At 34.6% G+C, this 27,425-nt stretch overlaps 1 protein-coding gene across 15 annotated transcripts; it reads left to right on the top strand.

Annotated features, from left to right (window-relative positions):
- The first annotated feature begins 77 nt into the window (after positions 1 to 77).
- Positions 78 to 27,425, top strand: CEP44 (centrosomal protein 44). Of its 15 annotated transcripts, none has more exons than XR_006596577.1 (13): positions 78 to 337; positions 1,542 to 1,862; positions 2,567 to 2,598; positions 7,806 to 7,944; positions 11,010 to 11,157; positions 12,316 to 12,462; positions 13,289 to 13,411; positions 15,850 to 16,020; positions 17,297 to 17,503; positions 18,242 to 18,317; positions 23,591 to 23,711; positions 23,964 to 24,001; positions 24,761 to 27,425. XR_006596577.1 is itself a non-coding variant. In XM_011281576.4 (13 exons), the coding sequence occupies exons 4-13, from the start codon at positions 7,856 to 7,858 to the stop codon at positions 24,801 to 24,803; spliced, it is 1,167 nt and encodes a 388-aa protein (XP_011279878.2). In that variant the 5' UTR covers positions 80 to 337; positions 1,542 to 1,650; positions 2,567 to 2,598; positions 7,806 to 7,855; the 3' UTR covers positions 24,804 to 27,425. The 15 variants fall into 15 exon arrangements, 11 of the variants coding, with proteins under 11 accessions (XP_044911608.1, XP_011279878.2, XP_011279876.2 ...); XM_011281576.4 differs by having other exon boundaries at positions 80 to 337; positions 1,542 to 1,650; positions 23,587 to 23,711; XM_011281574.4 differs by having other exon boundaries at positions 80 to 337; positions 23,587 to 23,711.

The raw sequence follows: 27,425 nt of genomic DNA, 5'->3' as shown, positions 1-27,425 counted from the left end.
AGCGAGGAATCGTGAAGCACTTAGGAGCCTGCCGCTTTGAAGGGCTGGCCGGGCGCGTGGCGCGCCGCGACCCACTGTTTAAATACAAACGGTCGTCGCGAGGGGTGCGCCTCGGTGCCGGCGTCGGGACACAGCGACGCGTTGCTGGAGTCTGGGCTCCACTGGCTACCACTGGTCGCATATGCTACCTCCCTCTGTCCTTGCTGTGCGGGGCCAGAGGCCTTCGGGGCCCACTTGTTTGCTTGGCGGCTGCTGGCGAGGCTGCGCCCCAGGTTAAGCAGGGGAAGCCTCTCTCCTGCTGCCTTGACCGAAACCACGGGCGGGAGCGAATGACCAGGTCTGCGTTTTCATCCTTTTAAATCAAATGGAGGGAGGAGACCCCTTGCTTATATACTCAACTGGCATACCCTTATGATAAACCGCGAAGTTGGAAGAATCGCGGAAGCTAATTCTCTCAGGTTAGGTTACAGTTTAGGGTCTGGGTTGGGAAGTTACAGACTGATTCGTTCTTTCGGAACCACTGAACTCTGATCCGACTCCTCCGAAGGGCTGGCTGGAAGAAAGAGGTGAAGGTAGTTGAGTTTTCTTTGCTCGCATTTCCCTGGGTTTCCGTATCTTTCTAGGCAACTTCCGATTTTTTTCCCCTCAGTGAAAATATCAGTCTTGGCATTTGATTCCGAAATTATGAGTACGCTATTTTGCTAAAATAACCCACAAACGTTCTGACAGTTTTAGCTGTGAACACAGCAGTCCTACAGAGCTCTATTCTTGTTCCGTACTGCCTGTTTTTCTCTGTTTTCTTAGTGTTTTCCCTTTTCCAGATCTTTCTCCCTGTTGTAGAGCAGCGTTTCCCTTAATATCTTTTGCTAAAATTTCATAAACCTAGCTTTTCCTCACATATACTCCTCCTTTTATTTTTGATTCACGGTTTTAGATACTATGTAGTGTTGTAAGCTATGTCACAAACTCTTAGCCATGGACCATGATCGTTAAAGTCAGTGTACTTGTTCATTCTGAACAAAAAATCACTGAGTTCAATGGCATTCCATTGGGAGGCATCACTTAACACCTGTGAGAGCAATGCGAGTAAACTAGATTAAAAATCATAAACTGCCATCGATGCCGTTTTCATCATCTTCCCCCCAATAAATTTAGTTGTTGGGCAGATATGACTTGTAGAGAAACTCTCTGGAGGAAGCAACGTTGATTCCATCTTAATGATTGAATTTATACTACAATAGAGTAATAGTTCCTTTCTGTTAATTTCTTTTGTTAAGGGTTATAAATTTAAAATGTTAATCAGTTTTTTAAAAAGTAAGTTATTTTCCATTTCTGAAAGTACTATGCTGAACTGTGATTAAGTTGTAGATTGGCTTCTTTTAATACCCTAATTTTAGTGTTTTTCATTTTTATAATAGATTTAGCAGTCTTTCATGATAATGTATAGCAGTAGCTATGATTTTTTGTGTGTGTAATACTCACAATTTTTTCTCCCTGTATTTTTTCTATCCCGTTTTATTACTTATCTCCTTCACCTACAGATCCAACCTGTACTTGTATCTTACTCTTCTTCAAAATATTTATTCTGCTGGTACGGAAGAGGATGTGCTCCAAGGACATACTTTGTTGTCAGAAATTCCATTATCGGAGGTAGAAATAATATGAGACATTGATATGTTCCAGGACTTCAGAGAAAGGAAAGATACCACAAAGTGTTAAATAAAGCAAAGTTGCATGCAGTAGAAAGATGGAATATACATCTAGAAGAATTAAAGGAAGTTTTTGAAAAGAGATATATTTATATTAAAGTTATAGAATGTCTTAGAGGAAAAGTTACCAGGAGAAGAATCATATTAAAATAGGTGGGTCTGGAACTTAATGCAATAATATTCTGGCCTATGCAGTACCTAAGAATGTGGTTTTTTTGTTTGTTTATTTGTTTTTTTGCAGTTACAAGCAGATTAGTTACCACTTCCTCTTTCCCAGGAAAGTAAAGGCTGGACTTTGGAAGTCATCTCTCTTACTGCTTCCCTATATCTATTTATCCCCAGGTCATCCTAAAAGATGTTAAATAAGGTTTATTTTCTTGGCCAGTATTTTGTATAATGTGATTTCAGGATCACTTCCTCTTTTTCTAGTTATCTCTCATTTGATGGTACCTGAAATTCCCTCTACCTAAAAATTGAAATATTTAGAAGTAATTGATTGGCTGGAAAACACAAACTGAAATCCAAGTATGAGTGTATAAAATTGTATTCAAAAACATCTTATTTACCATGTTGCTAAAGGAGAGGAGTCTTGCAACAGGAAGTTACTGTGTTCCTAAAGAGGGGAGAAAAGGGGACAGAATTGTGTGGCTAGGGGCTTAAAATAGAAAACCTACTAAATTTAGGATTTTGCAAATCTAGTTATGCATAGATAACAGAGAAAGTGTGTAAGGAGATGATTTGTGTCCTGGGCAACTGCTGGACTGTTGACTGGGGGGGGGAGGGGGAAGATTATACTATCTCTGCCTGATTTATAAATTGTTCTGTTTTGTTTTTAATGTAATGACTTCATTTTAAAGGAGCTTCATTTCCAGAGGATTCATTTTTCAAGGTATTGTTATATATTTTCCTTCTATGAAATGACCACGGTCAGTTACAAATAGATATTTTTTTTTTAATTTTTTTTTTCAACGTTTTTTTATTTTTGGGACAGAGAGAGACAGAGCATGAACGGGGGGAGGGGCAGAGAGAGAGGGAGACACAGAATCAGAAACTGGCTCCAGGCTCTGAGCCATCAGCCCAGAGCCCGACGCGGGGCTCGAACTCACAGACCGTGAGATCATGACCTGGCTGAAGTCGGACGCTCAACCGACTGCGCCACCCAGGCGCCCCAACAAATAGATATTTTTAAGTGCCTTATTGACCTTTGCCTTACTGATTGACTACTTACAGTTTAGAAGCCTTTGAGCGCTTTCTAGCAAAGGTTCGTAAGCATTTATTTACCTACCAATACATTTATTTATTTTATGAGTCTCTTTGGGGAATAATGTTTTTTGAGAATCTAATGAAAGCCCTACAAGTATGCAATGAGTCATTTAAAAATATAATTACATGATATTTTCTTTGAGATTTACAAAAATGACCTATTTTATTTAAAATCACATATTGTTTTAGTCTGTTGGTATATATATGTGTGTGTGTGTGTGTGTGTGTGTGTGTGTGTGTATATATATATATATATATATATATATATATACACATACACATACTGTTTGTAACATATATTTTCTGGAGTTTTATTCCTATTTCATAGTCCCAGTATATGTCAACTTTAGTAGATATCACCATTAAGTTTTCCTAGGTAGTGGTACCAATTTACCCTTTCCCAGCACTGTGTTTCAAATGTTCTAGAGCTCCACATTTTGGGCTTCCTTTGGTTATTTCCTAATGATAAATGTGACTGAATGTTTTTTTTCACATTTACTCTTTTCTAAAGTTCCTGTTCAGGTCTCCTTCCTTTTTTACTATTGAGTTGTCTTTCTTTTTCTTATTGCTCTGAAGGGAATTATTTACATATTTTAGATACACATCTTTTTGTTGGTTTTACATTATCTACAACATCTCTTTCTCTCAATAGTTTGTCTTTCCACGCTCAAGGATGTCTTTTGATGAACAGAGTTGCTAATTTTAATGGGGTTCATTTTAATAGTCATTAAGATAAGAAATCTTTCTCTATCTGAAGATCAAAGATATTCTCCTCTGTGATCTCCAGCAAGCCTAGGTGTCTTACATTTTATGTTTGGATCTTCAACAAACCTGGAATTAATTTGTAAAAGATGTGAAGTACCATTTACATCAAGAGGTCAAGATTTATTTACTCTATCAGGATATTAAGTTGACAGAGAACCATTTATGGAAAAGGGCCATCCTTTCTTCATAGCTTCTTAAGAATCAACTTTGTCATAATTCTAGTGTCAATATACGCATGGTCATTTTTCTGGAGTCTTCCATTCCATTGTTCTATTTGTACATATTTTCACGAACTCAAATTTAAGTTATACAATGAGTCTTGCTATCCAGTGGTTAGTCCTCCAATTTTGATTTTTTTCAAGATTGTGTTAGTTGTCCTTTACCTTATGCACTTCTATATACATTTTCAAATCAGTGTCTACCAAAAAATCCTTTAGATATTTTATTTTCAGTGGAGGTGGGGGTGGTAGAATGCATTGAACCTATGGATCAATTTATTGAGTCTTCCAATCCTTAAACAAGTATATAGTTTTCTATTTAGGGCCTCTTTAATATATCTGAATAAAGTTTTATGTTTTTTTGTTTTGAGGTCTTACATATCTATTCTAGACTTAGTCACATGCTTGTGATGTTTGTGGCTACTTGATTTCTACACATATAACTTTTAAAATAAATGTTTTAACTGAGGAATATAGAGACATACAACTGGTTTTTATATATTGGCCTTGTACCCAGCAATCATCCTAAATTCACTTATTTTTTGTATTTTTTTATATACAATTATGTCATCTGTGAATAGTGATATTTTTATTTCTTCCTTTTTAGTCTTTATTCCTTTTATTTCTTCTTGTATTTTTTTTTTTTGTAGATACCCTTTATCAAATGCAGGCAGTTCTTTTCTATTCTTAATGTCCTAAGTATTATATCATTAGTGAATGTTGAATTTTATGAAATGCCTATTCCGCATGTATTTAAATAATAACACTTTTCTCCTTTATTTGTTGATGCATTGAAGTATAGTAATTCAATTTTTGTGTTGCTCATACTTTGCATTTAATCCAGTATTATTAAATTACTTTTGTCTTTCAAAGAGTTTCACCTTTGACCACTGGGAACTGTTTCATTTGTCTCCTGTGTCCCTTTGACATACCCCACCAATTTGGGATTGATTTGTGTATACTTTCTTACTTTCTGGAACTACATAAAGTTTCAGGCTCATCTTACAAATTTTCTGTCCCAGTCTTAGAATTGACCATTTCTCCAGGGAGTCCTGGTTCCTTTTACTGGAGAACAATGTTACACACCAAGACCTGAATGCTAGGTGTGCTCTTTACTGCTGGAGAGTTGTTGCTTTCAATCACTTCCCGCTAGCAGAGAAACAAAATGTGTATGCTAAGCTGTCTTGAAATACTTCAGTATATAACTATCTGTATCTATGTGAAGCTAAACATGAGTTCATCGTACTGATGTTTCCAACATGAGTTCATCATACTGATGTTTCTAACTAATCCATTAGGTAAGCATGGCTCATTCTAGTCTCCTCTCCTTGCTAATCTGTAAATTCCTACTCCAGCAGTGAGAAACCAGACTCCTATTCTACCATCTATTTACTTAATTTTTCAATTCCAGTGTATATGCATAGAAGTATCAGAATTACCTCATAAGTCCTTGGGAAACATCTTATAAACTAGAGTAGAGTGTTTACATGCAGTTGATTTTGTCTTTAGTCTCTCAAGCTCCACTCATTTCCAAAGTTAGCACCTTTTCCATCCAACGCCTTCTATGAGGTTGTTTCACACATTGGTAATATAGTTTGATTTTCTTGTCACAGTCTGCATTCTTTCCTGGGGTTTCCTAGCTTTTACATGGTTTTTCTAAGGTCATATACATTAGGGTTCTCTTTGTGCTGTAAAGTTTTATAGGTTTTGACAAATGCATAATGTCATGTATCTACCATTACAGTGTAATACAGAATAGTTTCACTATCCTAAAAAATTCCCCTATATTTACTTATTCAAACTTGTGTTCTTCCTTCTGAATCCTTGGAAACCACTGATCTCTATAGTCTTTATTTTCACTATAGTTTTGTCTTTTCCAGAATGTCATATAATTAAACTCATACCATGTGTAGCTTTTTCAGATGGTTTCTTTCACTTAGAAAGATGCATTAAGGTCCATCCATATCTTTTTGTGGTTTTATGGCTCATTTATTTTTATTGCTGAATAAATATCCCATTGTATCGATGTACCACATTTTTCATCCATTCACTTATTGATGGACATCTTGGCTGCTTTCATTTTTTGGTGATTATGAATAGAGCTGCCATAAACATTCAGGTGCAGGATGTTATATGTACCTGTGTTTTCAATTCTATTTGGTGAAAACTTTGTTAACATGATTGCTGATTGTATGGTAAGACTACATTTAGTTTTGTATCTGCTGAACTGTCTTCCAAAATGACTAAATGATAGCAATAAGTGAGTCTCTTTTGTTTCTTCATAAGCATTTGGTATCACCAGTTTTTTGGATTCTAGCCATTATAATAGGTGTGTATTGGTATCTTTTTTTTTTTTTTTTTAATGTGCAGTCACCTAGTGATATGTAATACTGAGTGTGTTTTCTTATATGCTTTTTGTCATCTGTATATAATCTTTGGTGATATGTATGTTCAACTGTATGGCCTATTTTTTAACTGGGTGTTTTCTTACTCTTATAAGAGTTCTTTGTATATTTGGGAAACACTTCTTTTATTCAGTATTTGTTTTGTAAATACTCTCTGCCAGTCTGTGGACTATCTTTTCATTTGCTAATAATGTCTTTTATAGAACAGAAGTTTTAAATTTTAATGAAGTACAACTTACCATTTTTTAAAACTTTATTGATTGTGCTCTGATACTATCTAAGTCATTGCTAAACCCAGGGAAACAGGTAGTTGCTCACCTGAACAAATTATGGGAGGGCAGGGGGAGTAAAATTCTAGCTTTAGCAGCTCCTTACATGGACTTTCAAATCATCATCCATATTTCAACCCCCTTGGCCTCATCCCTTAGCCTTTCTTAAGCATTTAAGGGCCCCTTATTTCTAAAACTATCTTGCTGCTGTTGGTTTCCTTGTAAATAGATAGGATTAGCCTGTTTCTGCTCTGCTAGGTTGGTTGTCACTCCTTCATCTGCTTTCAGTCTTTCAAAATTTTGTTAGTACTTCTGTCATGTGGAATCCCCTCTAGTTCATTTTGCCCTGGTGAGTATACATGGCTTTTAATCATCTACTTTCATTTTAGTAGTGTTGAAAGAAAAGAAATGAAGATAACATGCGCTTAATCTGCCATATTTTACCAGCCGAATCCTGAATCTTTTTTAACTTGTCATTTTATTTTTTAAACAAAGCATCCTATTGGCGACTGTGTGAGGTCAAAGCCCTGGGAATAATAACTAAATCTGTGCTAAATTCCCTTGTCTCCATTTTTTATGGGTTTTTTTTAAATGTGACCTTTATAAGCATCTAAAATAGTCATTGCTGGAGATTATCTCAAGTTCATGTTTCCTCCCAAATGGCACTTTGTTCAAAATACAGTATTTGGTAGAGTATCATGGGACATATTTTATTTTATTTTTTTAATGTTTTTATTTATTTTTGAGACAGAGACAGAGCATGAGCAGGGGAGAGGCAGAGACAGAGGGAGACACAGCATCTGAAGCAGGCTTCAGGCTCTGAGTTGTCAGCACAGAGCCCGACACGGGGCTCGAACTCACGGACTATGAGATCATGACCTGAACTGAAGTTGGACACTTAACCAACTGAGCCCCCCAGTTGTCCCTCGTGGGACATATTTTAAAAACATGAACATAAGGCAAACATTTTTTTGTAAGGAAAAAATATTTAGGGTAAAAGCATATCTTAGATTCAGGAATACTATACTGCCAATAGAAGACAGTACTAGCCCAGTAGGGAAGTCAAGTTAGTAGAGAAATAGCTAAGATAAATATGGTTAGTTCCTATAAGGGATGCAAATAGAAGATTCAGAAACAGACAGATCTAACCAGTGTTTTATGGATTTTTAATTTTAGGTGAAAAATCAGATCATTTCAAAAGCTGGAGCTGAATGTGATGTTAAATAATGGCAACTGGTGACTTAAAAAGAAGCTTACGGAACTTAGAACAAGTGCTTCGCTCGCTAAATTATCCTAAAGAAGTGGATTGTGTAGGGTAAGCTATGTATCAAAGTTACTTGTGTTCTTTTTGGCAATGATTTGAGGTAAGATTTGACATTGGGGGAGTATTTAAATAGACAGGTTTTATCTGGGTCAATTGAAAATTTTCCCTGTAATGTTTAAAATGTTTTAGACAGCAAGTAACTACAGGAGGTTTTTTATTACTAAGTATGAATTAATGAAAAATTGTATCTAACTCAAGAGATTTAAAATATGTTCTTAGAAGTAGAACCACAATATATACCCCAGTGTAAGGCATAGTTTCTGTAGAACTTTTAAATTCATAAAAAATAATATAATGGATTTCATTAATTATACAGTATTCTATCTTCTCACATTTTGGGTTGGATGATATTTCTTTTTGATTTGGAAGATTCTAGTTAATAGATTGCTTATGAGAACTTACACCATGCTCAAATATTGTTACCAAGCTAACTCATTTAATAGACCCCACTTTGAAACTTGCTTTAGTTTCTGCTTTTCCAATATGACTGCTTTCCTTTGTAAATGTAGCAACATGCATTCCTTCTATATTCATGCTAACCTAATGGTACTCTTGTCATCTTCTGTTCTATATTTCCTTTTTCTTCTTATCTGGGATTATTGATTAAAAATATTCCCCACTGGGAGTGCCTGGGTGGCTCAGTCATTTAAGTGTCCTACCTCTGCTCTGGTCATGATCTCATGATTCGTGAGTTAGAGCCCCATGTCCGGCTCTGTGCTGACAGCTCACAGCCTGGAGCCTGCCTTGGTTTCTGTGACTCCCTCTCTGTCTTTACCCCCCACCCCCACCCCCCATGCTCTCTCTCTTTCTCAAAAATAAATAAACATTAAAAAAAATTAAAAAAAATATTCCCCACTAGGATACAACTGAAGTCCAGTACTTTGTTTTGTTTGCTGCAGTATCCCCATATCTAGAATTGTGCCTGGTACATATTAGCAGGTAATTAGACATTTATTCAATGACTTAGTGTCAGTGGACAAGTCCAGATTAGGTATATGTTCAAGGAGTGGAGTGAAACTTGTTTAAAACAATAAAAAAGAGAATCCTGGAGTAATGTGCTTTACATACAACAATGAATGCTCTGTTGGACACTAGGGAGAGTTAACTCCAAGAGATGGCTACAAATGAAAGGATAGTGAGGAGAGTGGGGAGAAAGATGAGTTCTGATGACCTATTATAGCCCTTCTGTGTGAGAAACAGAAGGTGTCCCATAGTATGTACTCATCATGTCTTGGTTCCTTAAACAGGGAAATCTAGTCTTCCTGGGATTTAACCAGTTTGAGTAGCCAAGTTTTCTTCCTACTACTTTTAAGCATCATTTTAAGACACATTTTGGATAGGAATCTAAAATATACTGATAATTCTTCTGTCTTTTGAGTATAGCATTTAAACATTTGATTTTCTGTCTCAGGAGTATCATTAAGAACAATTGCTTTTAGACTATTTCACAACGTAGTAACTGCAGAGTCTATTGAGATTGATAACACTGCTTGCTGCTTATTCAGATTGCCCCCCTCACACTCATACACACTCCCCCCACACATATTTTGATTCTTTCTATTTCTTATCCATTTTTTGAAAATGTTTTCTTTCAGCATCTGATTTTTTGGGGGGCCAGTATGCCAACTTGTAATATGTTTTCTTACAATGTCTAATCAAAGTTCTCAGAAACTAGATAACAGATTTTTGAGTTAAAACAAGAGGTATTAGGGGCACCTGGGTGGCTCAATCAGGTAAGTGTCTGACGCTTAGTCTTAGCTCGGGTCATCATCTCATGGTTTGTGAGATCGAGGACTATGTTAGGCTCTGTGCTAACAGCGTGGAGCCTGCTTGGGATTCTCTCTCTCTCTCTCTCTCTCTCTCTCTCTCTCTCTCTCTGCCCCACCCTTGCTCTCTCTTTCAAAGTAAAATGAACTTTCAAAAACAACCAAAAAACAAGAGGTATTAAATGTATACCTGGCTGTCTTCTAGTCATAACGTGCATAAAATGGACAGATTTTGCTGTTCAAAAGTATTGTTCTCATTTCCTGTTTTGAACTAACAGGCAATATTGCCAGCAGTTTTATAATTGGGTAAAATATTATTATACCTGTAAATATAAAAGAAGATTTGTATTTGTACTGAAAAATAAAATGTAATTTTAATATGTACTTGTTCTCTGCCTTTTTTAAAAAAATTGGGTGACGATGGGGAATTTTATGTCTTGAATTTTGTGGAAAAACAAGTTTTGTGTAAGCACATTTTTACTTCAGTTGAACAGATGTAACTGCATAATTGAACAAATACCTCCTTGCTTTGTTGTGGCAGAATCAGTGAAGGTATTTCACATTGAGAAAATAATGCCCATATGTGTAGACAATTAGAAAACAGTACAAGACAAAACCTGAGGCATCAAACACTGAATACCCTGGGGCTCATTCTGGAAGAGATCAGTCTGGATCAGAAAGTTGAGGATGGCTTTATGGATGGCTTGAAACTTGACAAATAATTCATAGTGAATAACAGACAAGTAGAAAAGAATGGGATACCTTTCTAGACTGGAAGAATTAACGTAATCTAAGGCACAGATTTCTGATGAGCTTGATATAAATGGAAGATGCAAACTGATTAGCCCAGTTACAGTTTCTAGCCCTATTTTCCTCTCTGTAATTTAAAATTCATAATATTTTACCTTTGCAGGTTTATTGTAAAGAGCAAATGAGGTAATGTAACAAGTGTTTGCCAAACTGTAAAGTGTACTGGAGCACTATAAGGTGGTACTTTTGTTTAATCAGAGAAAATGGACTGATCAAATAAGGCTAAGCTTTGGAACATCAAATACTGTGGTGAATAGACCGTACTATTACTGAAATGCCAACTAATAAGTAAATAAGCTATTATTTCATAGCAATCTGGCTATACTGATTTAGAGTAGGAGATGGAGTCAAAAGAGTTTTGTGTATCTCCTAATTGTTTGGCTATAACGTTAACTTACAAATTATCGGCATCTCATTTCCCTTTCTATCTAACTTTGTGGAATTATGCTCCTTAAAACTTTTTCTTTTTCTTCCTAATAGTTTGGTAAAGGGAGATACAACTGCATCTTTGCCCATCATCAGCTATTCCCTTACCTCATACTCACCTTATGTAGCAGAACTTCTGATGGAATCCAATATAGAGCTCATAGCGAAGAATGACTTACGCTTTATAGATACTGTCTACAAGGTACTTGATTGTATGAAACATTATTTCAGAAGTCATAATGATTTTTTTAAGATTAATGCTTTATAATAACTCCTTAAATATATGTACAGCACATATAGTTGAGAGTATTTTCATATGCATTTCTCATTTAGACAGTTCCTATTATAATCAAAATATAAGTCCCCTTTATGTTTTATAATCTAATAAATTGCAGTTGGGAAACATTTGCCTGTGGTTACCATTTACTCTTTTTATATCAAATTTTAGTAAAATTTGGCATGTTGGCATAAGTTAGAAATGTGACTGTTGAGTAAATTTTGTGGTTTGTAGAATTATGAGTAACTTAGTTGTTAGTAAGAAAGAACTATAGCTTTGAGATTTCATGTTCCTTGACGTCTGGGACCATATTTTCTATCTATTCTAGTATCTATACTTGTACTATATTAGGACTGAACTTAATCTCATGATTAAAAAATTCCTTCTGATCATTATTAATTTTTACTCAAGCAGTGGTTATCTCAAACTGTTGTTAAAATAATAAAACCCATTTATCAGATCAAGTTTTTTTTTTGTTTTTTTTTTGTTTTTTTTTGCGAGTTTACATTTAATGACATGGGATCTTTTCTATGTGTAGAGTCTCTGTTTAATCTTCCCTGTCTTTGCCTCTAACACCAGCAGCTTCCTTGAAAGACTAAGAGGCACTTCTAAGAAATCCTAGGGTTCTAGAGCATAGGCTTTGAAAATTGGTGGTCTAGTTAGTCTGTTTCTCTCATTTTACAAATGAAACATTGGAACTCAGAGGCCTACTGACCTAAGAAATCATATAGTAGAAGAACTAAACAAATAACAACTAAACAACTGTTGTTTTCTAACATCTGGTATGGCATTCTTTATTTTCTACTAAGTTAAGGAGTTTTTCTAGTACCTATGAAGATATTTGAACCTTTTAATCATTGACTGTATTTTGTTGTCTCCCTGGACATGCATCTATTCTCTGCTACTTCCTAGCTGCCCATTTTCTACCTGGATACCTCCTACCTGGTCCTGACTACCACCATGCCTACAAATCGCTTTAGTACCTCCATCTAATGCCTTGATCCTCCTCCTTGAAGATGGTATTACATTCCTGACCAGGTGACCATTTATCATTTTGGATTTTTATCTATTTCCTCTTTACAGCTTCTTCGTGATCAATTTAATTATAAGCCAGTTTTGACAAAAAAGCAGTTTCTCCAGTGTGGGTTTGCAGAATGGAAAATCCAAATTGTTTGTGATATTTTGAATTGTGTGATGAAAAAGCACAAGGAATTGAGTAGTTTTGAGAAGGTAATTTTATTAATAGATTTTAACTTACTCTAAGTTGCCTAGTATTTTAGCGGACAAATTCAATACTCTAGATAGCCAACTAACACATAAGTACAATTACTGCATTGTTCATAGATTTAGGCAACCTTATGCCTGATGTTTGCTTTAAATACGGGTCACCTCCGAGGCACCTGTGTGGCTTAGTTGGTTAAGCATTTAACTTTGGTGCAGGTCATGATCTGACAGTTCCATGAGTTCAAACCCCACATCAGGCTCTGCACTAATAGAGCCTGTATGGAATTATCTCTCTCTGCCTCTCCCCCACTCGCTCTTTCTGTCTCTCAGAATAAATAAACTTTTTTTTGAAAAAGAGAGACTCCAACTGAGGGTTGCTGGAGGGGAGGTACGTTGTGAGGCAGTAAGTTAAATGAATGGTGGGCATTAAGGAGGGCACTTTTTGGGATGAGCTCTGGGTGACGTATGTAAGAGATGACTCACTGGGTTGTACTCCTGAGGCCAAGACTACACTGTATGCTAAGTAACTTGAATTTAAATTAAAAAAAAAAAAAAAAGATCGTTCTTTGGAGTCAGATGGACCTGTTTATTAAATACTGGTCATTTGTTTTTACAAATTTGTGACTTTGAGCTACTAGCTAAGGTAACAGTTCAAACATAATGCGTTTTCCTTACTTTTTAGTTTTCAGACGACATATCTCATTAGATTTATAATTTGGCAGTCATATTTCATATATGAAAATTCAAATCATGTAATTTAAGTATAATATAATTTTAACGTCAGCTTTCACATACATTTAGTCTCAGTACTTTTTTTTTTTTTTTTTTTTAGATTCCATCACAACAAAGAAAGAAAATCAGTTCTGTTAAGTCAGAACCTTCTTCAAGCACTGAGAAGACATCTACAGAATCTGTTGGCATTGATATCACTGGCAGATTTATGACTTCCGGAAAGGTAGGAAGATACTAAGAAAATATGTAGGTGTTAAAGATTTATCTACCTAATTAATCAAACGTACAAGATTCACTTTTCTGACTAGTAGCTGGTAAAACATTTTTAGTCAGATTTGGTTAAGGAGTTTTGACAATGTATACTGTATATTACCTGGAGAACCATCCTCATATAAGATAGAAATGTAAAATGAACAAGGTTTGTTTTTACATTTCTATTTCCTAAGTCTGCCTCATTTCCCAGATAGAATAGCGATGATTTGGGAAGGTTGTATAATGTGGTCATGACATGTACTCTTATTTATGTATCTAGTCTTTCTAAAACATGGAAATGTATGAGGAGCATACCATTAGTTACAGTGATACTTTATGATAATTCATTTGCACAAATTCCTGTCTCTGTACCATGAGTGTATATTGTCCAGTGATTGATAGTCCCTAAATCTATAATCTGGTTTTGGGTAAATTTTTTTTAATATTTTCTCTTTGTTAGTAAATATTTACCTACCCTTGTCTCCTCTGAGCATTTGTGGCTTAATGAGTCCCATGCATTTAGGGATAGCTTTTCTATCTCCAAGAGAAATTGAGTTCAAGGTATTACTTTATAATGATCAGTGTACTTTTACCAATCTTCCTTTTGGGGCAAACCATTTCTGAGATTAAAGCATAGAATATCAGATAAATAATCAACGTGCAATTAGATAAAGGATGTGAATAGTTTCTGGTGGAAGTAAAATCCAGAGAATTATTTCTTCCCAGTACAATGTACATGAGTTACAACAATCTATTAAAAAGCTACTTGTATGCCTCTATAACAGATAATGACATTTTACTGTAGGGAAAGCATTCTTATATCAATAACTTTTTTTTTTAAATGTTTTTATTTATTTTTGAGACAGAGAGAGACAGAGCATGAGCAGGGAAGGGGCAGAAAGAGAGAGGGAGACACAGAATCTGAAGCAGGCTCCAGGCTCTGAGCTCTCAGCACAGAGCCCGACGCGGGGCTTGAACTCACGGACTGTGAGATCATGACCTGAGCTGAAGTTGGACGCTTAACCGACTGAGACACCCAGGCGCCTCCTATCAATCACTTGTCTTACCTAACTCTTGTTAGTTTTATATGATTTTCTAATTTTTAAGTGGTTTATATCTAGTATCTTTCCCCAATATATAAGAATTAATATAAACAAGAAATTTCTTCCACCTTTTTTAAAAATGTTTTTTTAATTTATTTTGAAAGAGTGCATGCAAGTGGTGGAGGGGCAGAGGGAGAGGGCAGAATCCCAAGCTGGCACCAAGAGAATCCCAAGCAGGCTCCATGTTCAGCACAAACCCTGACCCAGTGTTCAGTCTCACTAATTGTGGGATCATCACCTGCGCCGAAACCAAGAGTTGGACACTTAACTGAGCCACCCTCGCGTCCCTATACTGCTTTTTTTTTTTTTTTTTTAACCTTCCTGTTCTTAGTACAGGCACTATAAGCACTTACTAAATATAAGGCTGATATAACTAAATGTATTTTTCAATCTTCTATTTCAGTTTTGGGGCTGAGTAGTAATATATATTGTCCTAACAAGGAAAGGTGCAAAATTTCACGGCATTAGACTTGTTTTTCTTAAAGTATTGTTTGTTATTAGTCAAATTTTAATCAGTTGCATCGGATCTTTATCAGAAATTTTAATATTAAAAGTTGGAATCAGTAAGTACATTCCTTTGTTTACAGTTAGAGATTAAGTCAGTACTAAAACAAATTATCTCTTTTCCCAGTTCCTTCTGTAGAGTATGATTTGTGAATTCTGTGTTACATTATATGATATTTTTATAGTGCATATGCAGTCTAAGGTAAAGGAGGTAGGCAGGAGAGTCTTGTCTGAATGCATAGTTTGACCTAATGCCTTATTCTCAGGACTTTTGTCATTAATTTTGAATTGTTTGCTGAAGAGCTGATATTTTCTGGTTTGTTTAATAGAAAAAAATTGTAATGGGTCCTACTCACGGAGCCAATTCTTGATTATTTATGTGAATTATGTGGCAACCTATTATGGGATGTTTCAAACATTTATAAAAGTACCAATTCGCACTATCAGCAAATTATCGACCCCTTGTTAATCTTGTTTCATCTTTATTATAACCACTTTTCCAACATCTTCCCCCCAATTCTGAAGCAGTATGAATCAAATCCCAGACATTAGTAAATAGTTACTTCAGTTTTTCTATTATGTAAGAATGCTCCAAAAATAATAACTGCAATTTCATCATCATAAAATATTAGTAATATTAACAGTTTAATCAATGTTTGATATATACCTTACTGTTATAATTTAAACTTTCATAAATTTTAAAGGGAAGATAAGGTATTTCTTCTGCAAAATTATGTATATGTTGAAAATAATTGTATGAGGAGAACATTGAAGCAGCTCTGACATATTTTTCTCTATGCAGACAAAAGCTGTGGTGATCCGTCACCTGTATAATGAAGATGGTGTTAACATTCCTGAAGATACGAGAAGTACAGTAACAGATGTTAGTGGAGCATTTGATGTGTGTGACTTAAAGACTACTGAAATAAAGGTTCCTGAAGTAAAGTTCCCTGAAATCAAGTCTGGACAACAAGTAAGAATTTTGGACTTCTTTAACAGATGCCTGTATTTCTTACTTTGATGTACATGATTACTTCAGCACCTAAACTTTGGAATATCTCTAGCTTTTTGCATTATTACTTATGACACAACACTTTATTTAAGAATAAGTAAGTCTAGGGACGCCTGGGTGGCGCAGTCGGTTAAGCGTCCGACTTCAGCCAGGTCACGATCTCGCGGTCCGGGAGTTCGAGCCCCGCGTCGGGCTCTGGGCTGATGGCTCAGAGCCTGGAGCCTGTTTCCGATTCTGTGTCTCCCTCTCTCTCTGCCCCTCCCCGGTTCATGCTCTGTCTCTCTCTCTCTGTCCCAAAAATAAATAAACGTTGAAAAAAAAATTAAAAAAAAAATAAAAAAGAATAAGTCTACTGTTTATAATTCAACAGATACTATTTGCTCCTTATGTTTAGGGTATGGGGCCAGGTGTTATGGGTAATGCAAAGTTGAATAAGAGACCGTACTTTGCTTCAAGGAATTTAAAGTCTGGTTAGAGACAGAAATACACTGCTTTGTACAGTGAAGGTTCTGTATCATCTATCCCTCTCATTAAAGAATGGAAAAAACTGGTACACACTCCCTCCTGCCATTTTATTTTCTTTTTTGGGCCCTTGCTATCTTCTTCTCTTTTAGAATACCTTTTCTATTACTTTATTGCCACAGACCTTCTTATAGTGTCTTATCTATACTGCTCTGCTAACTTCCTTTTCTATCTTCTATTTCTTGTAACTTCTATACACTGCAGTTTATAATTGGCATTTATAAAAACTACCATATGGTCATTAGGCTGATTTCCTGTTAATAGCAAACTGAACAGTTTCAAAGCACTGTCATATTTTGGTCATTCCCTCTTAGCTTTGTGCTGGGTGCTGTTACAAATAGCTAGTTAGTGATAGTTTTATTATATTACCAGGTGCCTTTCCAATAGCTTCATGCAGAATTAATCTTCAGATGAACTATATGAAGTACAAACTGTTGGAGATATATATATGTATATATACACATATATGTGTATATATACACACACATACACACACACACACGTTTATATATAAATTGAAACACCAAGGTCACACATCTCAGAAGAGGTAGTTTCAGTGTCTGAGCATTCTGCCTGTATAGATCATAGTCTTTTAACTCTCATGCTGTATGCCTGTTATAACTATTGAAATAACGCTGTGGAAATGGAAATACATTGATTTTTAAAACAATTTCAGTCTGTCTAATACAACTTTTAACCTTTCTAATCATTTTAGGATATTAAAATTAATCATGAGATTACTGCACTACAGACTATGCTTGCTGAATGCCAAGAAAAACTTAAGAAACTGACTTTGGTAGAGAGTAGATTAGACTCTTTGGAAGAAAAAATGAAAGGAAAAGTGATGGTAAATGAAAAAACCTGGGCTAATCTTCTAAGTCGTGTCACTCTTCTTGAAACAGAAATGCTTTTGTCTAAAAAGGTATTTCCTATCTTTAACATTTATGGGATATCTCAGATACATTGTTAAGTGTGTATTCTTTTAGAAAAACTAGAAGAATATTTAGGTAATGGGAAAGTGTTTAGTTGAAATGAGGCCCTATTTAGATATAGCCCATTTTGTTGCTGCTATTGTGGTTATTGTTTTTCTCTTTAGCAACTGAGATAATCTGGCAAGCCTCTGTAGGTTCAGCTTTTAGAGCTGTTGATACTGTAAGCATTTAAAAAAAGGTACGATAATGTTTGATTTTTATGAAGAGCTTGAAATTATATTCTTTAATTGTACAAAGGTCCTATTTTTCTAGTGAAAAGAAAAAAGTGGACAGAACAGTAACAATTAAAATTATGACTTCCTTTTCTTATTTACAAGTTATAAATTTCCTGGAAACAGTTACCAAATTTGCCATTGCCTTATGAAGTCTGAGAAATTTGTTTTGATTTGCTTAGGATTTCAATTTCTGGTTCTAGTCTATCTTTCCTTCCTAACAGTAAAGTTAGTTGATTCAAGAATGTTACCTCTGCTTCCACATTTGAAAGGTTATTTCATATTCATAGTGGTATTTATGTATTGCTTTACAAACAATTAAAATTTAAACATTTATCTTGTTATCTTTTATGCTTAATAGTAAGAATAGTAATAGTAAGAATATAGTATAGAATAGTAAGAATATAAAATGAGAACACTTCATTTTATTCTAAATACTAAATTATATTATTCCAGAATGATGAATATATAAACTTTGGTCAAGTGAATGAAGACTATGAATCCAGTAATGACTTGGATATTCTGAATTCTGGTAAGTTGTAATATTATGGCAGTGGTATTGGTGGTAAGGTAAAGAGTTTTCAGGAAGATGATTTTTATAGGTATTTGATAATTTTAATAGTCCCAAGCCTTATTTTTTAGAAGCTACAAATCTCCTAGGAAAAAAGACAGTATTGAAATTATGGACTACTGAAGCCAAGGATTGCTTAATAAAGCCAGTTTACATATCTTACGCGAGGTAGTGGCTGAATAAAGTCCCGTGTACAAAATTGCAAACTTTTATAGAGGCATTTTATTTTACTCTTTTAATTGCTAAATTCTCTAGAATAACCATGGAACTCCAGAGTTTTTAATTTAAACTTATGATAGCTTCCACCTCTGTAAATAACATAAGTAAAAAAAAAAACATTTGTCAGTAACCTGTAATGTATTACAAGCCTCTCGAATTTAATCAGTTAAATGATGATAATGTCTTCTCCATATCACTTACTTGCACTAGATTACTGACATTTTCATTGTGACTGAGCAGCAAAGCTAATATTTCTGGGCTTTTTTTCGGTGATAGCTTTTATTTTTTATTATACTTTTTGAATAGACAAAGTTCTAGATTTTGTCTTATGCTAATAATTAAATCATATTTGCAGAAGAGATATTTTGTCCAACTGAGAATTCATAACAAAAAAACATTTTAAAATCTGTGGATGCTTAATATCATTAAATCTTTCAGCTACTGTGTATAACAACACCAGCATTATAGTACTATGTACCTGACACTGTCCTTAACTGCTGTATTAACAAATTTAATTCTCAAAGCAAACATTCAAGTACTGTAATTATCCATATTTTACAGAAGAGGAAACTGAGGTACAGAGAGATTAAATACGCCAAAGACCACACAGCAATTGAATAATGGAGCATATTTTAATCTGGGGAACTTGGCTCTGAAATTTTCTCTTAACTACTGTATATTTAGTATACATGTCAGTTTTATGGCAGGACAGTTTCAATGATTAGGTTACTATATAATGATTTGAAGTGTTATTTCAGGCAATAAATTTATTAGACTACAGATTTCAGGTTTGGTAAATGTTTCCTCTTCAAATTTATCATTCATTCATTTATTCAACAAATGTCAAAGCTCAACTCTGAGATCTTTGAGGTCAGGATCTTTACCTTATGATCTGCATAGCAGACAGAAATTAGGTCTGTACTTCTAGCTCCAATATCTGTATATAATGGCGTTCAGTTTTTTATGTAGTGTAAGAGTATTGAATGCCTGCTATTTGCAAACGCTTGCCTTTTCTAAGTTTGGTTTTGCATGTTCACAATTATAATTATATTAACATTTTTACAGACCTACCTTTAAGTCATTGAGTTAACACATAACCAAATATAAGCCAATGTACTAAGACTTAGAGTGATAGGCAGATAGGCCATCATCTGAAATGGGTTGTAGATTATGAACAAGATAAATATATGGTCTCAAGAAATTTATAATCTAACAGTGATCAGTTAAAAGAGTTAAGTTTATAAATTCTTACACTTTGTCCCTTAAATATGCATGTTACATGGAACCAGAGAGTTTGATTTCACTTGGAAGTTGAGAGCAATAATTCACCAATCTCATTTTAGGATTATGTTAAGTTGGGAATGGTTTTTGAGAAGTTTCAGATTTGTTTTCCCTTTATTAGAAATAGTGTTTCCGTGGGGGGCTGTAAGGCATCTCTGTGTTTGTTAAAAAATCAGTGAGGAGAGGCTTTTATTATAAGGATTGCACTTACACTGGGTGATTTTGGAGACTGTTTAAAATGAGCGTTCTTTTAGTTTGTGTTCTGTTAGGAAGCGGGAACACTTTGATGAGTGATGATAAGAATGAATGCTGAAATTTTCAGTGGAAAAGAAGTACTTAATATTAGTTGGGAGAGCACTATAGCTGGTCCTTTGCGTGTTTGCTGCTTACATGGTGTCCTTGTCTGTATTCAGACATGACAGAGTTGGTCTTGTTTGTTTCATCAAGGTAATGAAGTGACCTCATATGATGGTTTTCTATGAACGTAAATAATTATGTTCAGTTGGGGATACAGTGACCTGGTTGTTAATTATTGGATAGGCCATGACCATGAATGCTCTTTGTTTTTTGCTTTGCTCTTTTTGTGCCTTTTTCCTCATAAGAAAAAAATTAATAAAGTTATAGTGTCACAAGTGTATGGATCCAGTATGACTAGAAGGAAGGGTACATGTGGGCATATGAAGGAAGTTGAAACAGAAGAGTAGAAAGATAAAATCATGGAGTTTATATGGGGTCATAGATTTTTAGCAAAGTAAATACAATCAGATTTATATTTCAGAGAAATCATCTTAAAACAGAAAAGTGGTTCATTATAGGAAAGTAACACAGGAAAGGGCGGTAATTTGAAGCGTCTTTCAGATCCTTTATTTCAGAATAATGAGGGTGTCTACTAAGGCTATGATAGTAAGGATTAAGAAAAAAATTACTTAGTTGTTAGAATTGATAGCTCTTGATTGCTGATAGAAGTTGTGGTGAAAGAGAGAGAAGAAGTCAAAACGGACCACTTGTATTTGACTTGTGTGATTGGGTACATAGTCGGTACTCTTTGATAGAGAATTAAGGAGACAGTTGGGGAAAAATGGATTCACTTTTGAAAATACGAAGTTATGTATGAAATACTTAAGACCAAATATCCAAAAATCAGCTGGACATATTTTCCCTTGATTGGGAAGGACTGGTTTACAAATTAGTTTTCCCCGCTATTGGAAAGAGGAGCATTAACATGAAACCTTTCGTAAGCCTAAATGCATAAAGCAAAGTAGTACCAAGCAAAGAATTTATTAACATGAATTTATAGCAAAGAATTTATAGGGAAAATATTTTGAGCATTCCCACACCTCAAAAATAACTTTTTGTAGGCTTTTTTGATGCCTTAGGACACATCTTGCCAATGGATGCACAAAATAAGTCCCGATAAAGCAGTTGCTCACAGAAACAGTTCAAAGCTATGGCGGCTTGATGCTGAGATGCTGAGTGTAACTCCCAGGGAAGGAGCTTTGCGGGCCACTCTCGCTGCTCCAGGTGTGTGATGCCTCTAAAATAACTTGCTGTGAAACAAGTGCTGAATGCTATTTTCATTTTTTTGCCTTTATTCAAAAAAAGTGAAAATCCTCCTTGATTTCTTTTGGTTAGCAAAAACAGGTACTAATGTGGATCTTCTTTAAAAGCAAAGTGGCATAATGTGAACTTTTGATAAGCGGGAGATACCTGTATAGTTAAATGGCAAAGGACCTAACGAGTTCTCTTAATGCAGTAAGGTAATTCTCCAAAGTTGTCAGCTAAATATTAAAGGTCATGGGAAGTTGGCTAGAAAATCTAGATCTTACAGATCCCCTTTCTTCATAGAGATCTATTGGCAATGACTCTGAAACTGTAAACAATAATTGCCCTAGGGACTACTACTCTTCCCTTTCTTTTCCATCCTGAACTTAAATTTTTTTTTAAAGTCTATTTGTTTTTGAGAGAGTCAGAGACAGAGCACAAGTGGGGGAGGAGCAGAGAGAGAGGGAGACACAGAATCTGAAGTAGGCTCCACTGTGAGCTGTCTGCACAGAGTGCGACATGAGGCTTGAACTCACGAACTGTGAGATCATGACCTGAGCTGAAGTTGGACGCTCAACCAACTGAGCCACCCAGGCACCCCATCTTTTCCAACCTGAACTTAGTTGCCAGATCTTTTCTCAACTTCCCATAGCACAGTTAAAAGCCATTATGTTTAAACAACGAAGACTGTATACTAAAGACTTAGGAAAGCAATAGGAAAAATCGTCACAGAAAGTAATACACACTTCATCGATCTGGCTATTAAAATATGGCTTGTGTTCTGTATATGTCCCATTCTGTAATCTCTGGAATGCCCTATGTGGCTTTCCCAATAGCCTCCATAGCCTGCCTAATACCAGCTTTTTCCCATTGTGAGGTATATACCCTTGAAGGCTAGATAGATACTTCCAAGTCTAGGCCCCAGAGAGCAGAGCAGAAAGCTGTTCCTTCACCTTCCATTCAGTTTCCATTCTGTCTTCCCACTTCTTATTTCCTGTCCTAGGACTTAAAACCTCATTATTTTTGAACAGCTTAAAAAATGTTCAGCTCTTTTCAAGGATACTCATCTCTATCCATGGAAAATAATCCAAGATTAGGGAATGGTAGATATAGTTCCTGCCTAGTTTCAGGTTATTCCTTGAAATTACCTATTGCCAAAAGCCCCTGTTAAAAGAGCTGGGTATAGATAATCTTCAAAATTGTACTATGTGATCTTGATCCCTGAGCTTGACCAACTGAATCAAGAGTAAACACCTAATCCGGGGAATGCCAATTCAAAAGGTGTTGAGCCAGAGCATTTTCTCTCCCTTGGGAATTTGGAATTAGGATACTAAGTCAGTCGAGATGTTGAGCCTGGGCTAGGCTGGCCTTTTTCTTCCAAGTTCATGCTGATAAGTAAGCAGATGTATGGAGTAAATAGGTAAGAGAAGTAGACAAAAGAGATGGCTCTGTGTGAAATGAAAGTAAAAGTCTTTCCAGTTGTTTCAGTCTTCAGGTGGTAATGCCTTTTCCCTATTTGAGGTTGTCTTTGTAGGCTTACAATAAAACTGTCTTCATATAAACCAGTTTAAATGGGTGCTTATTTTTTTTTTCTGGCCTTGATTTTGCAGTCATATGTATCTTGACTAAAACATAGGGCTAATGGGATTGATTTAATAGTAGCATGTCTTATAAGTGATGTTCTATATTTGATTTAGTCATAGGAAAGATTTGCCATCATTTTGTCGCATGAATAGTATCGGTGTACGAGGTGGAAAGTTGTTCACTTCTTTAGAAAAAAAAAAATCTTTAAACCCTGAATTTTAGGCATTGTTTTTTCCATACAGGTTAACTTAGGAGGGAATCTTTATTGATTTTTCAAAACTATACTCAGCATAAGTAATAGTTGCAACCATCTTCAGAAAAGAATATTCATGAGTCAGTAGCTGATACTTAAAAATAAATTATGAACTTGCCTACTTGCTATCAGGACTATCAGGATAAAGATAGTAGTACCTTTTATAATTTTTACTGGCCAGTTTTTAACATCTAGATCTCTAGGTATAATCTTAAAAGAATAATAACAATTTATCTGGGTCAATACCAGTAGCCATTTTATATTAAAATGTCTGTTTTTCTTCCATTTACAAATAAAATTTTTAGATGTGACTGCACTGTGAAGATAACCTAAATATTAATTTCTCCACAGATAGAAAAGGCAAAGAGGAGAGGCAAACGAGTGTTCCTCTATCCTCTGGTTATAGTACAGTGTCATCAGATTCAATTCCCAGAACCCCAATGGTTTGTTACTGTGGTCTGAAAGAGAATTCAGAGGTAAGAAAAACTGGCAACTGCCTAGATGATTTCCTTTCTAAGGGCAGGAGAATAAGCAAGCACTAGATTTGGTTGTAGATGCATTGGCAAGAAAAATAGTGAAATGTAAATCTTAATCTCTCGTAAAAATTCTTTATGATAAGTAAACAGTACTTAATGAAATGTTTTAGACTGTTTTATATGTTCACGGTCCATCTTTGATGATGGTTTACTTTGAGAAATCGCCTAAATTTGTTGCTTTTTAAATTAAAGGAAACAACAATCCAGAAAATGGAAAGGATGAAAAAAATGTAAGTAACAGAAAGGGGGAACAGAAATTCATTTCTCTGTAGGGAGTTGTATTGGATTACAGTATATATAGAAAGTGCATATGTGTTTCAAACCTTAAAGGTCTCTCAATCAGGTGTGGAATTTCCTTCAGGACTCCAGTGGATAATAAATCCCCCTACAGTTATGTGTTCGTGAGATGAGTCACTATTTTGGTTTCCAACAAGTGATGTAAAACATTGTTAATGGAATTAATTGTAGGATTAAACAGTGCACAGATATTTCTGGTTGAAGTTAATCAAAAGTATTATCTACCTTTGATAACTGATTTATCAAAATATTAAATATATGTAGGTGGATGGTTTGGAGACATTTTAAGTATTGTTAAAGTATTGCTAGTCTTTCAGTTATTGGTAAAATAATACTAAAAATGATACTTGTGTCTTGTACGAATATGAAATAGTAAAAGCAGTTGAAAGGAAATATGAAATGAACTTGTGTAAGATGATTATGCAGCATCCTACTTCAGGGGACTATATTGCTTTGAAATTTCATAAGTACTAAAATAACTCATGCTCTGAGAATTGAAGACTCATAATTGACTTTAGTGGTATTTCTCCCCTCTGGCCATGGTATATACTTAATTTATTTTTTATACCTGTAAATAAGAAAAGTAGGAAATTTATTTTGGGCTCAAAAGCATAATTTTCAGCCACTTAAATCCTATGCCTCATTATGACTTTTTGTTTTACTTAACATATTATTTATTTGTTATATTTCAGGTTTGAAGAAACTGCAGAGTTACTGAAATGTCCAAATCACTAATTATAGAATTTTCTGCGTGAACTTCTCTAGGACTTTGGCTACTGTACATGTTGTATATTTTAAGGATTTTCTATAAATTTTAACATACTGCAATATTTTTATGAAGAATTTTTGAATTCCATTTGGTATATGAGTTTTTTTCGATATTGAGTAAATACTTAAATATTTTTATGCTACGATTACACTGCTTTACTGTATTTTACTTTTTTAAGGAAAACTTACGTGCCAGTACGTGTCTTTTACAGAGTGAAGTCATTATAGCACTGTATTTTTGTGTTGACATTTGTTGGCAGTGTGCTAAGTAATATGTTTTTTAAAGTAGAGGCTTGTGGACCATGGTTTACATCCTGTTGGAAACACTCCATCTGGGACTTGCATATTGTACCCAGGAGGCTCTCGTGCATACCATCTTGCCATCTGTACTGACTAATATGTTGTAATGAAAAATCAAAAATGCTCATTGCAAATTAAATAAAAATATAATTTTAATGTTAATCAAAAAGCAGCAGTACATTTTCAGTTAACGCTGAGAAAGTAAGGGTATGATTCTCCTTTTGTATTTGGAAATAGGTCAGAAAGTTCACCATGAGAAATGTGTTGAGTATTTTAGTGCTCTATTCCATAACACATTTTAAGACCAGCAGCGCAGACACAGATGGTGGCCATCCAGTATTACAAGGTACACAGTAAGGTCTTTTTGGGTTTTTTAGGTGATGGGAAGTTACATATTTTTCTAGAGAGAGAAAAGGTCTTAGATGAAGTTAAACCAAGAGAAAAAATGAAATTCACTTGAAATTACCAGACAAATTACTAGAGAAATTATCTTTTTTTATCTCTATAAATTAAAAAGTGTAATAATAGCCCTGGGTAATCTATAAGAAAATTGACTACATTATTTTGAAGGAAAAAAGGAGTATTTTTTCTTTTTTATTATTGTTTAGATTATCTAATTAGATTTTATTGGTTCATCTGTTTATAGTCTGTGTGTTCGATTTGATAGTTGTCACGTGAAATATTAATGTTTCGTTAAAATTCTGTGTGGAAATAACTTTTAAGTATTTTTAGTATTCTAGTACATAGTTATTAGACTTTAAGAATTTTTAAAGTTAGCCTACAACTTTAAAAATTAGTATTAAGTAGATATCTCTAGAATTGATGAATCCAATTAGCTATATTTTTTCAATTATAAAAGATTTATAAAACTCAAGATATTACAGTCATAAAAGAAAAAATACTGCTTTTATATTCTAAAATATCAGTACCAACATGGAATTATAGCACCACCTTCTGGTTCATATATCAGTATTTTACCTTTTATTAAAACAAGTGATTTCCCATAAAACATACTTTATATTTCCTCTTTTGAGAAACTCAATTCCAATTAAAAAAAAAAAAAACCTTTTTCAAGTTTTCTTGTTTAAAACAGAAGAAAAAAATGTCCCCTTTTCTCTTTGTCTCTTTTTTCCCTCCCTGTCCTTTTGTTTTATAGAGCATACATATACAGTACATAGGTGTGAACTTATACAACGTAGGTGTGAACTGCCTGGAACTGCCCAGATCCATTTTAACATGGATTTTTTACAGCACAGTACTGTAAATGTGTATTCTTTTCCTTATGATTTTCTTAATGACATTTTCTTTTCTTATTGCAATACAGTGTGTGATACCTATAACATAAAAAAAAAAATGTGTTGCACAGCATTAAGTTATTGGTAAGAATTCTGGTCTACAGCAGGCTATTAGTAGATAAGTTTTTGAGGCATCCAAAGTTATATGCAGATTTTTGATTGCGTAGAGGGTAGACTTCCCCATCACCCTTGTTGTTCAAGAGTCAACTGTGCATAACAATTAGATGATTTGAAACTTTTAATCCTAATTTGCATATAGTATATGCAAATATACTATAAGTATAAGGAACTATTGAAAATGTAGTAAAAGTTGTTTTATCAAGTAGAAAGCTGGAATCCAATCTTAAAAATATTTTTGTCTAACAACGTGAAACAAAAACTAAAAAAGTCAACTCGTAATAACACTGTACATTTACATTTATACTACCCTGACAACATAGTTTTTGTGGAAAACAAAGCTAATTTGACTTTGAAGTTATTGAAGTGATAGCCAAATTATTATTTTACTCTTATTAAAATTTTCTCTCAAACAATTTGGTTAGTAGCTTGTAACCTTAAACCCCTTTTGATTGATTTGAGGGTCTTGAGAAAGTGAGAAAGGAGAATCCTGGAGAGATTATTTGGAGCTATGTTATTAAACCCTTAATTGGAATTTTCACTAACTCCATCCCCTTAATTCTCCCATAACCCAGATGAGAAGTATTTATTTTACTACCGACAGAGGCATCTGCAGCTTGTGCTGCCCTGTCTATACTAGAGAATAGGTCTGGATGAAGATTATATAGGAGCACTATAAAGAATGAGTAAGGGAAAGTACTAGTCAGAGTAGATTAAAGAAAAGTAACATCAGCTGTGTGAAAAATCCTAGGCGAAGATAAGGATTAATAAGTTAGAGAAAGTTCTATATTTTTTGTTTGTTTTATTGTAGCATTTTTAATGTGATGTTTTAACATGGAATAAATATACTCACTAAAAAATAAAACTCGGAACTGTG

Source organism: Felis catus, chromosome B1 (genome assembly GCF_018350175.1).
Source record: "Felis catus isolate Fca126 chromosome B1, F.catus_Fca126_mat1.0, whole genome shotgun sequence".
NCBI classification, from domain to species: domain Eukaryota; kingdom Metazoa; phylum Chordata; class Mammalia; order Carnivora; family Felidae; genus Felis; species Felis catus.
Note: the sequence above shows the minus strand (reverse complement) of the source record. Positions and strands in the feature narration are given on the sequence as shown.

Excerpts from the sequence above, each read along its gene's own strand:
- CEP44 (XM_019828694.3), top strand. The coding sequence starts at position 7,856 with ATGGCAACTGGTGACTTAAAAAGAAGCTTACGGAACTTAGAACAAGTG. Across the intron at positions 11,158-12,315 it reads TTATAGATACTGTCTACAAG|CTTCTTCGTGATCAATTTAA; the intron begins GTACTTGATTGT and ends TCCTCTTTACAG. Across the intron at positions 13,412-15,849 it reads GATTTATGACTTCCGGAAAG|ACAAAAGCTGTGGTGATCCG; the intron begins GTAGGAAGATAC and ends TTCTCTATGCAG.